This window comes from Aythya fuligula, chromosome 20 (assembly GCF_009819795.1).
Source record: "Aythya fuligula isolate bAytFul2 chromosome 20, bAytFul2.pri, whole genome shotgun sequence".
NCBI classification, from domain to species: Eukaryota; Metazoa; Chordata; class Aves; order Anseriformes; family Anatidae; genus Aythya; species Aythya fuligula.
Window position 1 is genome coordinate 7,679,695 of NC_045578.1, and position 13,038 is coordinate 7,692,732.

A 13,038-nucleotide genomic window follows, 5' to 3' on the forward strand; every position below is an offset into this window, starting at 1 on the left:
AATAATTATTTAGCCATGAGGTATTTTGTTTGATAGTGTTTCTGCACCACCACAGATTATGTCAGCCTTTTTAGACATGTAGCCAGAGATAAGGTAGTTTTTTCTACCAATACATGCCAACAGAGTAACGTTTCTATTTTAAAGAATTCTCTTGCCATCTAATGCAAAAACAACAACAATTACTTGCTAGGATCTATTTCAGATTATGAAACTCCCCAAAGTACTCAAATATCAGGTCTACTTATTTAACAACAACTTGCGAGCTACAGCCTGTAAGTCAATCTTTGTCAAATGCATTTGGATCTGTATGGATACACAGCATTAACCCTGCAAACAGACAAAAAGTAGTTATCACTGAAAAGCTTATCTGGCTCCCCCTGCCCCACACGTGATTTTAAAAGACTCATCTGATTACACACATACTAATCAGTTACATTCATGAAGTTTAGCAGTACCAGTCACAAAATTATGAGCAGGCCTAAGAATAAAGACGTAATACTAAACAAAAAAACAAACAAACAAACAACCAAAAAGTGCGCTCCATGCACAGAGCACGGCTTTATTTCAGTGAAGAGCCTGACTACCAGATGGGTCCCCAAGTGTCCTATAAATGCTACTCACAAGGTTCTGGTGGGGGTGGAAGAGGCGGTGGTGGTTCTTCAGTGGCTGCAGCTGCAGCAGCATTTGCTTGTGCAGCTTCATTTGTCATTGATCTGGTGATTCTGCCCTTACGACGACCTTGACTATTGGCAGTTTTTCGGCCCCTAGGAGTGGCCTGTTCCCTTTCCTCTGTTTCCTCTGGTGCAACTTCGGTTTTGTCCTTTTCTTTGGTATTATCTCTGAAAATAGTTAACAAAGGCAATTCAGACTCATTCAGATAGCTCTTATGGGCAGATACTCCTGAATATGGTTTAAAAAACTATGCATCAGATCTTACTTCCTATTTTGACTTGGAAGAAAACAAAACCAAGACACCTTAACAGTGAAACAGAATTCACTTACTGCCAAAAAGTTAGAATTGCTAGAGAGTAACAGATACATGACATTATCAACTGCAAAGAAGATACGGACATTGTGACAGAACATTTAAAAAAAAAAAACAAAGCCAATGAGATGCAAAGTGTTACCCGTGGAGAGAAAAAACAAAACAAAACAAACAGAAAAAATCACTCTGGCTTTTTGTACCAGTCTGATTATATCAGCAAGACAAAGAAATTTATATATCGAAAAAAAGCTTAATGCATAAGAATTAACCTAAATAGAAAGTTTTCAGTCCAGATTTCACTGCTAGACTAATAGCAACTACGTTTTGCTCTTTGTAATAAAAAGTTGCTGCAATCAGGAATGAATTAGCGTGTTTTCAGTCCATGTGTACTTACTTTGATTCATCCTTCTCATCCTTTTCCTCCTCATCTTTCTTTTCCTCCTCTTTTTTGTCTGCTTTTTCTGCTTTTTCCTCTTCTACTTTTTCTTCTACCTTTTCTTCTTGAGAAGGGCGAGCAATTTGTTGCTAAAATAAAATGGAATTTACATGTTTTTACAGTACGTAGAAAGATACAGCATCTCATACTCAAGAGCAACACAAACACTGATATTACCTTACTTGTCACCCAATAATATTTTAAGTTACAGTTACTGCACATCTGTCATTAAAACACTAAAACACCTCTGCCAAAAACTGTAATACCTATCTACACCCTGGAACTATAATGAATTGAGCATATCTCCCAAAATTCAAAATCCCCTCTGCCACAGAATATTCAGTTTCTACATATTAGCTGTAGATCCTCAGTAGCTCTCAGCTTATTTTCTCTTGAGTTTCTTCTGTTCAGCTGTCCTATTCAGATATCGTATTTTGTCTTATAAATTCAATGGAGGTACAGGTTTCTTTTGCAGAGTGAGCACAGACATGATAACATACACTTGTATGTGTTAACAAATAAATGTGTTATCATACGTTGTACTAAAAATGAACAGCCACATTGTTAGAAGTGCCTAGGAGAGGTCTAACATCTTGTGTAGTAATGTTGTTGCTCCCCCCAAATTTCATTTTTAATGTTGTACATTTGAAAAAAGTAAAACACAACAGCTCACAACTTGAAAACAGAAGATACTATAGCATGAACAATAAGACCAAATCTAAGCCACCTTTCTCAAGGCTGTTGTTAGTAATTAAGAAATATAATTGTTCAAAACAACATCAGGAATTTTAGATTTATATTTCTAGTGAATTTATGTCGTGCAGAAGGAAAATTATAACCTTATTTTTTTAATACACTGTAGCCTGTATTGAGATTATAGTTTTGCAAGCATATAAGTACCAACAAAAGACACAGTAATTACTATTACCCGTTATTATCCTATTTACGTATTTTCTGTTAAGGGACACTCACTCCTTATCTCTCAGAGTGAAGCCAGATGACTGCCACATGGAAAAAATACCTCATTTTAGAAAGCAGATAAATTTGATTTAAACTCTCCAGAAGACATGATCTACTTCAAACGGGAATTAATGCAAAGAATTTCTGTTACCTCATATAATCACAAAGAATTACCAGGATGACCATTTACAACTGCTAAAAAAGGAAATAAAATAAAGTCTCAAAAATGCGAGAAGAACATGTGGCATTGTTTTTTTTTTAATCCTTATCACACACAAAAAAATAAACTACCCGTGGCATTCCCTGTCTGCCTTAGCTGTTAGAAGTACCCTAGCAAAAGATAAGCTAAATACCCTGTGAAGTTTTAAACATTAAAAAAATACAAGTATTCACACAGAAAAAAGTATGTATTGAGAAAACTACATCAAATATGGAAACAGAAGAAATTTGTTTAAGTTTTAGCATATTTTTTTCTCACTACTGTGTTGCTTCCCAATACTTTGAAGACTTCAGCTCTCAAAACAGCTTTTCTGAACTGGACTGGTTAAGGTAAAAAAAAATAAAGCTGGTAGCATAGCTGATGCTTTGTAATCTACTACACTTCATAGTGTTATGAACATAATTCGGGTGTTTGTATGCATGGAAGCAGGAATTACACAAACAATGAAGTCGTATGCCTGAAAAGATAATGTGGAATAGAAATTCTGCTAAATACAGATTACATAGCAAGTATTCATTAGTGTGAGATACTTCCCCTTTGGATCCTTTTTAAGTCACTGACTATTAACCAGATAAAAAGCTGGTCAGTCCAGCAGCATAGGCCACGCACCTTTTTCAGCATAAAAAGGAGCCCAACTATTGCTGTTTGCTATCCATAAAAATCAACCTGCACATGACAAACACATCTTACACTTCCCAACACTGTGGAATTTCTATGTCTGTAGCTTGCTTGCAAATTCCTCTCTCTCCAGATTAAAACACCAAGCAGTAAGGCTGCCACTAAGTAAATCACGTAACTCACTTCCCACATTCCCAGAAGCCTTACACGAAGCAAATGAATTCTGATGAGCCTCAAAAGCCAGCAAGTCCATGATGAGCATGCAGAGCTTAACCCATTTTGTCCATTTATGCTGAAAAAGCATTTGTAACAAGGTGATCTTCCAAGTGCAGCAGAAAAAGCCAAGGCTGTTGGACTGGGCACGCTACAACAAAAACGGGAGACGCCACGCGAGTTGTGGTGGGCAGAACTCCAGTCAAAGGCAAGGGGAGAGGGAAGAAGAAGAGAGAGCTCTCTGCCTCCTCTCTGAAAGCACCTAAGATGATCTCAAATAAATGACTGCAGTGTAAGTTCTGCCTTAAATATGCTTTCAAAAGAAACTACAGTACGTAAAGAGGGTGGGGAGTCAGATATGGCCACGCAGAGGGAACCATTCACAGGGATTTACACCGAAGGGGCTTGGGCATGAATGGGTTAAACAAACCACTTCAGCTGGAGTCACAGATGCAGAACTGCCATACCTAGATGCTATCCACTCAAATCTGATGTGTGCAGAACTGAGTTGTTCCTTACTGGGTCTTAAGACTCTGCAAATCAACCTTGAAAGGCAAAATATACGTAATATTTCTATAAGGCTACCTTCCAAACAAATGCCCAATTATCACTTGGAGTTCATAGAAAGACAGGGACAGAGATCCAGAAGACTGCTGTTTTAGGACTTCGCTAGATAGTTTATAGCCCACTGAAAGATTCCTCAAAATAGGCTTTCCTTTTTACAGAAGAACCTTCTTGTAAGTGTAGCAGCAGGTGTCACCATTTCATTAGCAAAACTGAGCCTGCAAATAGTCACAGAAAGGACTTGTTTTTGACATTTTAATAATGTGAACTGGAGCAGAAACCCCAAATGCTAACCACTATTATCTTCCTGCAAACTATTAGCACGTAAGATATTGGCATTACTTGGTTATCCAAAACATTCCTTCAATAAAGACGTCAGAGACACGTGCTAAAGTAAATTATTTCCACTGTCCTAGACAGACTGTCCTCAAAAGCGAGGAGTTAAAATATACATTTTCAGACAAAAAAATCTGTATTTTACATTTACAAAACAGATGCTGAAAATCTTCTGTTGTTTTTGCTGGTTACCTTAACGTTACATTTTGTAAACAACAGGATTCTCTGTTTGACAGAGAATTTATTGAACATGCATAATCAATAGGTCAAGGGCAGGTTAAACACAAACCTTAAAACAGCTGAAGCCTCAGTCAGCGACGTACCTGCACATTCATCTGTTGCTTAAAACTTTTACTATCCAGGCAAGGGGACGGGCTTTAGCTCAGGATAAGATTCAAAAGGACAAAACCCACAACAGCACCAACATCACACGGCTCTTTAGCAGCAGCTGCCTGACCCAGCAACATGTTTATTCCAGGAAATTGTGTCATTCTGCCACTTAAGCTGCCTACAGAAGAGTTGCCCGTCTCACATACAACCTTTTAATCTCCCTGGGGTCACCCGAGGTAATCCCCGGGGAGCTCAGCACGATTGGCTGTCCCACAAGTACAGCAAATTTCTGTCTCGTCGGATCACTGGGCTGTCCCACCTGCTGCAGAGCCATGCGGGTTGATCCACGGACACTGGTTTATGCTGACCAGGCAGCTAGACTGCAAAAGTCACCCCCCCACACGCTACTGCTTTGCCACCAAATTGCAACGAGAAACTTTATGCAGAAAGAGCCTCCTCTCAATTAATTATTTATGGCATTATCTGTAATGAAACCAGTGCAAAAGCACTGACTTCTTTGCTGCATGAACTCCAGCATTCACTGACCAAACTTGCAAAGTGCCAGCCCCACAGACTATCTGTGGGCAGTGTTTTTGTATAGCCATGCTTTCATTTAATACTATGTCAAAAAATTTGCTCTTCATTTTAAGCCACAGTTGGTGTAAGACACACCTGTTTAGTTGCCTCTGTGTGCATTCTGGAACAGTTTAGGCAGTGTTTAATAAGATGTCCTTTCTAATCCTATTTAAGGACAAAAGCATACCAGAATTCAATAAGCCTTACATCTCTTAACTTTACATGCCTTAATCTAGCAGTCAGCTTCTTTAAAGTAAAAGCCTCTGCTGAAATTTGAGTCAAGTTGTACACACTAAAAAAAAAAATCTCTTAAGCATTTCAACATCATTACCATGATTAATATCTTCTCCACTGCACCATTCTTCTTGCTTGCCTTCTAATTTACAAAAATATATGAACTCTTACGAGTTCAAGCTGAAGCACCTGTTATTGGCAGGCATAAGCACATCTTGGAGCACATCATAAATCTTACATGTCTTGTGTTTGCCAATCAGCAAGGAAGTTTCAGATTGCTACTCAGAGAAACAAAAAAATATCAGCTTCAAACAAAGCTGGGGTGAGGGAGGGACACGGGGAATGAATTACATTCTGCAACCTTAAGATAAAAGTTCTGGCAAGCAAGAGAGTTCAACACTCTCAAGTGTTTTTTTCAACTATCTTACATAGATGTTGCTAATTAATTATTAATAAAATTAAGAAATACAAACAAGTATTTTGGTACCATCTAATCCCTTTCTATAGCATCACTAAACACTAATTTTAATACTCCTGAATATAAACTTCCAGAAATGGTAAGATTTCCCCATTTAGATTGTTTAGAGAATCTCCTTGACTTTGCAAGTATTCTTTAACAGTCTTCAGGTCTATGAAGCCTGACACTTGTCTGCATCCTCACCACAGAGCACACATTAAGTCTGTCTAGCAGTTGCCCATTGAACAGTTTAGCAACGTACTTACTGTGGATTAACAACAAGCAACTAAGACCTGCAACTCTTAAAATTCAAAGAGCAAGTGATCCAAGTCCAGTGAACAACCACAGCAACTTCGGTGCTCCAACTCACATACTTACTGTTATTTATGTAGAAATAAGTATTCACAAGAGCAGTTGTAAAGCCAAGCAGAGCACCTTCAGTTTCATTTATCGTTAGCTAAATTCACAAGTCTATACACACTTCTACACAAAACTAATTAAAATCTTCCTTGATTAAAAGCATTGCTCAAGGAAAGCAAGCAACTTGTGGGTTGAGAAATCATCCAAATTTTCATTTCTACCAGTTTTGATATTCTGAAATGCAATAAAGCTGAAAGACGTGTAAATATACAATTAAGATCTTCTGAATGCATCAAAACTTAAAGTTACGTTATGTTACAGTTTGAACCAGTTATGTCTCCTTACCTCTTAGAACAGCTGCAACAGAACACCATATGGTGAAGATATTGCTCAGCATGTATATACTTGCTATGATCATGCCAATCTCATTTTATAAAAACTAAGCCACATAAAACAGCAACATTCTCTGCACTTACTTCTCACAACAACTGTCTAAAAGTCTCTTTTGGACAAGTCTCATTTATTTATTTGCTTCATATTTGCCATACATCCTTGGTTTAATATTTTACCACTAGTAAACACACAACAATACATTTTCCTATTAAGAAAGCATTATTAGACTTAAAGTCTAATAGAAGTTCTGGCAAAATACAGGATACATTACAAGCATTCTCTCCCATTACTGGAGTCAGAACTTCTACTTTCACTAACTGCAAAGTCTGTTGCATAATGAAAATTACCTTCACCCAAGATGTCCATAATTTGTGGGGGTACAGAGAAGTACATCTTCATCAACAAAATTTCTTCTTTTAGAATACCAGGCCACAACTCAAAAGGCTCAAGTACAACACCACCATAGAAGCAAAACGTGCTGACCAGTTTTAGCCGATAGGATCAACTTGTCAGCTGAAGTCATGTGCAGAAATTTTACTCTATATAACGAATACACTTACTGGGACTCTCACAAAACTTACATTACTAGAAAGAAAGGATTCACATATCCTGAAATGCGTTATTTACTTAATTCACTGTTTTGCATTTCAATAAAAAATTATGCAGTCACAATAACCCAAAGTAACTCAAAGTCTCAGCAATTTTCTCTTTAGTATTGCTGCTGGAATATGACTAAGTCCAATAAACCACAACTTTTCAGATTTTAAAGTTTAAGGATTTCAAAAATCCTGAATTTTATAGGACCTTCCTTTCTCCTATGCACCCCCAATCAAGCTTCAGTTCTAACAAAACACTGCATTTCTTCTGCAAATCTATACTGATTTGTAGCTGTTAAATTCATTTTAACGATACAAATTCAAAATACCTGCAGGCTTCATCTTTACATCTTTTTCTTTGTTCATTTATTTTATTACATATAGGATCTTTTTTCCTAACTCATTACTGATGTATCTTTTATTTTGTTTTCAGAATGCTGTTGGATGCAAGAGGAAAACCAAATGGAAAGAGTAGGGACATATTCAGCGAGTATACAGCATTCTTCCTGTTGTCTTAATTAAGAAAAAGTCTGAGTTTGTTAAATTATTTTTGTTTTCTAATATCCACACTAACCCTGGTAGCCTAGCAAATGTATATATTCCTCATAATATGCTGCTCTTTTCCCCTCCAAAGGTTTCCAAGACTTCCAAATGAGTTCTTCCTGAATCAGCAGAATTTTTAATTTGCATGCATTAAATTGGTCTCCTTTTTCTTGCTGTTAAGTTCCAGTTTGACTTCGAGCCTGACCACCATATAATGATTACCATTAATTTCTGCTTTTTGACAAACACTGGCATTATAAAGTGATTATATTTTTTCCACTGAAAGTCACATGTATAACCTTATTTCTGTTGGCTCCACCATGGGATTTAGTGATGGATTCAACCTCCATGTCTATGGCAGGATCCTCAAATAAAATGAGCTGTCATGTCAAAAAAGTCACAAATGTGCAAAGGAAGGAGATATTCCACAGAATTAAAAACTAGCTAACCAAAAAAACCCTTGATGTCAGGATTCCTTATATTTAAAGGGGATAAGAGTGTACTAGTGGAAAAATTACTTTTTCCTTTTTTCCACTTCATGCATATACCATAACCTGCTTTCTATACAGGATTGCAAGACAGTTGTAAATATGAAACAATAAAACAATAATATTCAAGTAACAAATGCATTTTAGATACCTGATTTCTTCCTCTGCGTTTACCGTAATTCCTTCGCACAAGTGCTTTGTAATTTTCATTTTTCTTAGTCAAATAATAATATAATACACAGTCGGGAACATTCTAAAGTGAAAAGGCAAAAAAAAAGTTTTACTCCTACAAAATAAATACATTTTTGTTATTTAATTTAATTCAATGCTTAAAACTATTCAATCCCTAGTCCTTCACTATTTGTTTGATCAGTAGGGAAGCAAAGTCGTACATGTAGCAACACAACCATGTATAAAATTAGACTGTGTTAAACACAGGTCTTCTATATTAATAACATCTCTCAGCTACCTCAATCTGTGTGATTTAACATATAATAAACATTTTGCAGATGCAAAAGCTTCTATTTATCATAATAGTCCTACATATTCAAGATTCTGCTATAAGTTTTAAAAAATCCCAACTCTCTGCCACATTTTACATCAGCTCTGCAATGTTGGTTCTAAAGACTAAAAAAAATCAGGTCTAAAGACTAAGTCAGCCAGCAGTGGGATCCCACTGACTTAAAAGGTGGAGGCAAAGTTTCTTAGAGGTAACAGTGGCTCAGCAGAGCCAATTATGCCCTTAACTACAATAAGATAGTTAAGCAGTTTACCTGCTTCAAAAAGAAAATAAGATCAAAACTAAATAGTGTCATTTTCTTTTACTGCTGTCAGTAGTGTCATTCCACTAACTTTTGTTATATGTTTGCATGTGCTGATGACATTACTGATCAAGCACTATGAAATTCTGTCAAAGCAATATTTTTTATGGAATTACAGATTTTTTCCAAGAAGGTAAAATGATGCTGGAATAAATGACTTACATTTGGAAAGTTAGGGATCCCACCCTAGGCTCTACTTATATTAAAAAAGGTCTTACCTTTCGTTCCAGGTAGGAAGCAATTAGACCAAAGTTCTTGGGATGTTGGACAAACCTTTTACAAATCAGAAATTATTTAAGTTTAACAACATAATTCATGACCAAATAAGCAAAGCAGTCTTCTAAACAATCTGTACCATCAGCACTCCCTTGATTTCACGATTGAAATTAGTCTAAAAAGTCTAGTTTTCAAATTGATCAAATTTTGAACTAAGCACTTAAAATTAGCAATTAACTAATATAATGAGATTGTATATCTACTCTTCACATTTTAATCTTATCAGAAAACTAAGGCATTTTAAAGACAATTTTTTATCTACAGACTAAGTGGATGCAAACCTACATAGTTCAAAAACATTTGGCATAGTCTAAACCTTTTGCAATATTTCATTCATCCAATTAAGAACGTTATCAAATATCATTGCACAAAACCTTCAGAACTTCCAATTTAACTGATGTTTACTGTGGGGTTAGGTGTTTAACTGTTATCTGCAATGCAATAAAAATAAGAGAGAAGAAAGCCCATTACTTTTCCTTAAAAATCTCTTTCTCATGGTCGGTCCAGACATTCATGAATTGTCTGTCTTTATAAACTTTCATGGGATCCTCCATCAGACCATTCATATTAATAAACTTCACTCGTCTTTGTTCTGCATCAAACATCATGGGAGGAATGACTGAGAGCTGACGCATTTGTTTTTCATTATTCTACAGGCAAAGAATAAAACAAAAAGTAAAGAATACAAGAAGTTGCTACTATTGTTTACATTTGTTGAATTACACAATGTTTTAAAGCTCCACCACAGTATACATTCACAGGTAGCTTCAAACATTTTTTCTGTCTACTTCTTAACTCTTCTAGAAGCTGTCACTATCCCAATGAACAAAGCTAAAGGGAACAGGAGATAGTGCCATATTATGAAAAAATAAAATGGTGCAGGGCTTTAGAAAGGAAGAGTCTGCACACATTTCTTACAGATATAAAAAGAAAGCTGGTTGCAACACCTGCAATGAAACAGACACATAAGAAAAATCTAGGATAAATGCAATTAGGAAGCATGACCCATAAATGAGAAGTATTTCTAAGACCTGCTTCAAGTCAAAGTTCACACAGACTCTCCCAAACCAGCCCAAAAAGTTTCTCTTCCTATCAAAAAAAAAAACTTTTGAAAGAGACCTTTAATTGCCAGGAAAGGGATATTGAGTCATTTGTTATGCTTCTATAGCAAAGAATAGACAATAGCCTCACCTCCTGCTCAGAAAGTCCATCAATGATTTCAGAAATCTCATGTTCGCTTCTAGCGATAGTTGCTGAAAGTCCAGCCCCTCTTTGACCAACTCTAGTGTTAGGGGAAAACAGAAGTAGTAAGGATAAAGTGGAAAACAGCAATAATTTCAGATTCGTGCATAACAATGACAGCCTCCAAAATTCTTAAAATGGTGTTACCTAACTAATCAAATTAGTTAGTTAGGACAGTTCTTTCTCAAGTAGTCTCAAGACTACAAACACTGCAATGTACTGCAACTTCCAACAACTGCCCAGTTTTACAGGTGAATTTGCAAGGCTCTGCAAAATGTCATGCTTGAGTCAACATCAAAAAAGGATTACATTGCAAGCCATTGACCAGCATGATTCCACTTTGTATGAGAAACGTTCATTCACTAATGAACATCCTTAGGAAGTGAACGGAAAATTGTGCTCAACACCATGAAATGTAGTGAACAATACACTTAATTACTTAATATGAATAAACATATTATCCATTATTTATAAAAATGCTTCAGCTTAATTTCAAAAAGCTAAGAGATACTTTGTAAGTATGTATCAAATCCATGGGAATACCTTTGAAATCGCTCTTGCTGTTCTCTTTGCTTCCGGATTTCTGGAAATTGTTTTTCATAGTACTCTCTTGTTTTGCTCTCCTTAGCTTTTCTGCGTGGATTATTTTCTATCCTGTCAACTTTTTTCTCCCATGCTTCCATCAGCTGATCGTAACGTTGACAGATTTTCTGTTCCTGTTAAATTCCAAAAGTAAACTTTTAACTAAACACAAATCCAATAAGCGATCAGTACACCTCCTGTAGGCATTTCATAGACAGATTCATATCCTGCAGCAGTGGCTTTACATTTTGAAGACAACATAAAACCAATTTTCAGCAGAGGGAAAAGTGAATGTAGATTTTGAGGATTATGCTCCTACATAAAAAAGACCAGGACTGTAAGAAGAGAAATACTTCATTACATTTTCATGGTAGAATTTGATGTTTAACCTTCAGCTATTCTTAATAATTGAAATATTCTTCTGGATACCACCCCACCAAAATGTATGCTACTTGATATAGTGATATGCAAGAGAAAGCATTAAGTTAGTTAATACTAACATCCAACATGCACATATTTGATTAAAAATGCTTTCAGTCTTCAGAATCAGATCAGCCTCATTTTCTTTCAGATACTATAGCTACTATACAGGAAAAGCTCAGAGAGAGGCCAGGCATGACAGTTAAGGATTTTTCACCTTCTTTCTTCATACTCTAAGAAAAGAACAGGACAGAAAGGAAAAAAATAAACCTTTTTCCTTGTTTTAGATAACTAGCAAACTGTGTTTATAAGCCTGCAGTTCATTTGCAAACAACTCAACATAATTTAAGATCTTATTTAACTAATCAATTGAATTTACATGACACATTTGAGAAAGTATGTCAAGGATCCAGACCAAAAAAAAAAAAAAAGTGATCTTTTCACAAAAACATAGTAGTATTACCCGTTGTTTTCTTGCATGATTTCTTCTTTTAAAAAATAGTATTAACTTTTTCCTCATCACCTGGTTTCTAGAAAACAAAATTGGAAAAAAAAAAAGTGAACCACAGAAGATTCAGGAACTTCAAATCTACTCAACAAAGCCCATGTAGGTTACAGATGCCAGATTGTTATTGTGAAAACTATTCCTAGATGTAGAAAAGCAGGGAAAAATCCCAATATAACAATCATTTAATTTATACTGTATTTTATCTAAGAGAAAATATTCTCAAAGATGACTGAAATAAACAAGAGAGACATGAAAGCTTCCAATTTCAAGCTAGGTTATCTCCTAAAGATGTTAAAATGAGTAAATTTGGTAACACTCTTATACTTTGGAAAAGAAAAAGAAGTGTCTTTGCAACTCAATCCTAAAATCCTCAAAATTTGGTACTGCCTTAAAAAAAAACCCTCTTAGTACTGCAGAACTGAAATACAGCTACATTTAAAGGAGAAGAATAAGAATTACTTTTTTTTCCCCTGGATTAAAAGCATTTTAAAGAAGTATTTTTTCTGTACTTACAAAAAAAATATATAAAATAGAATTAAATGCTATGACAGTAATACGCACATAACTCACTATTAATTTCTTCACATCTGAAACTAACAATTTATTTCTTCTTTTGTAAAAACTGGTGGTGCAGAAATCAATTAAATAGAAGTCTTATTAAAGTAGTGTTGTTCTTTATACTGGTTTAAATTTGTTAATTGTGCTATAGCAGTAGTATATCATGTTTGTCTCAGAAACAGAGTTGCAGAGCAAGACATGAAAGTAAACATTCCCAGTTATCATCCTAGAGAAGCCATGAAGAGGCTTCAGTCTTCATAGCTGACCTCCTAGCAGAACAGAGTGGGATCTCCTCAAAGATAATTTGTAAGAAAAATGTACT

At 35.6% G+C, this 13,038-nt stretch overlaps 1 protein-coding gene across 6 annotated transcripts in view; it reads right to left on the minus strand.

Annotated features, from left to right (window-relative positions):
• Window positions 1–13,038, minus strand: part of NCOR1 (nuclear receptor corepressor 1) — a 67,159-nt gene that overhangs the window by 29,300 nt on the left and 24,821 nt on the right. For all 6 annotated transcript variants that reach the window (XM_032200748.1, XM_032200746.1, XM_032200749.1 and 3 more), the window contains 8 exons: window positions 12,114–12,180; window positions 11,192–11,364; window positions 10,598–10,688; window positions 9,878–10,056; window positions 9,349–9,403; window positions 8,461–8,562; window positions 1,380–1,510; window positions 622–839 (listed from right to left, as the gene is read on the minus strand). In XM_032200748.1, the coding sequence (XP_032056639.1) occupies window positions 622–839; window positions 1,380–1,510; window positions 8,461–8,562; window positions 9,349–9,403; window positions 9,878–10,056; window positions 10,598–10,688; window positions 11,192–11,364; window positions 12,114–12,180 (1,016 nt within the window). The remainder of the gene's footprint in view (window positions 1–621; window positions 840–1,379; window positions 1,511–8,460; window positions 8,563–9,348; window positions 9,404–9,877; window positions 10,057–10,597; window positions 10,689–11,191; window positions 11,365–12,113; window positions 12,181–13,038) is intronic.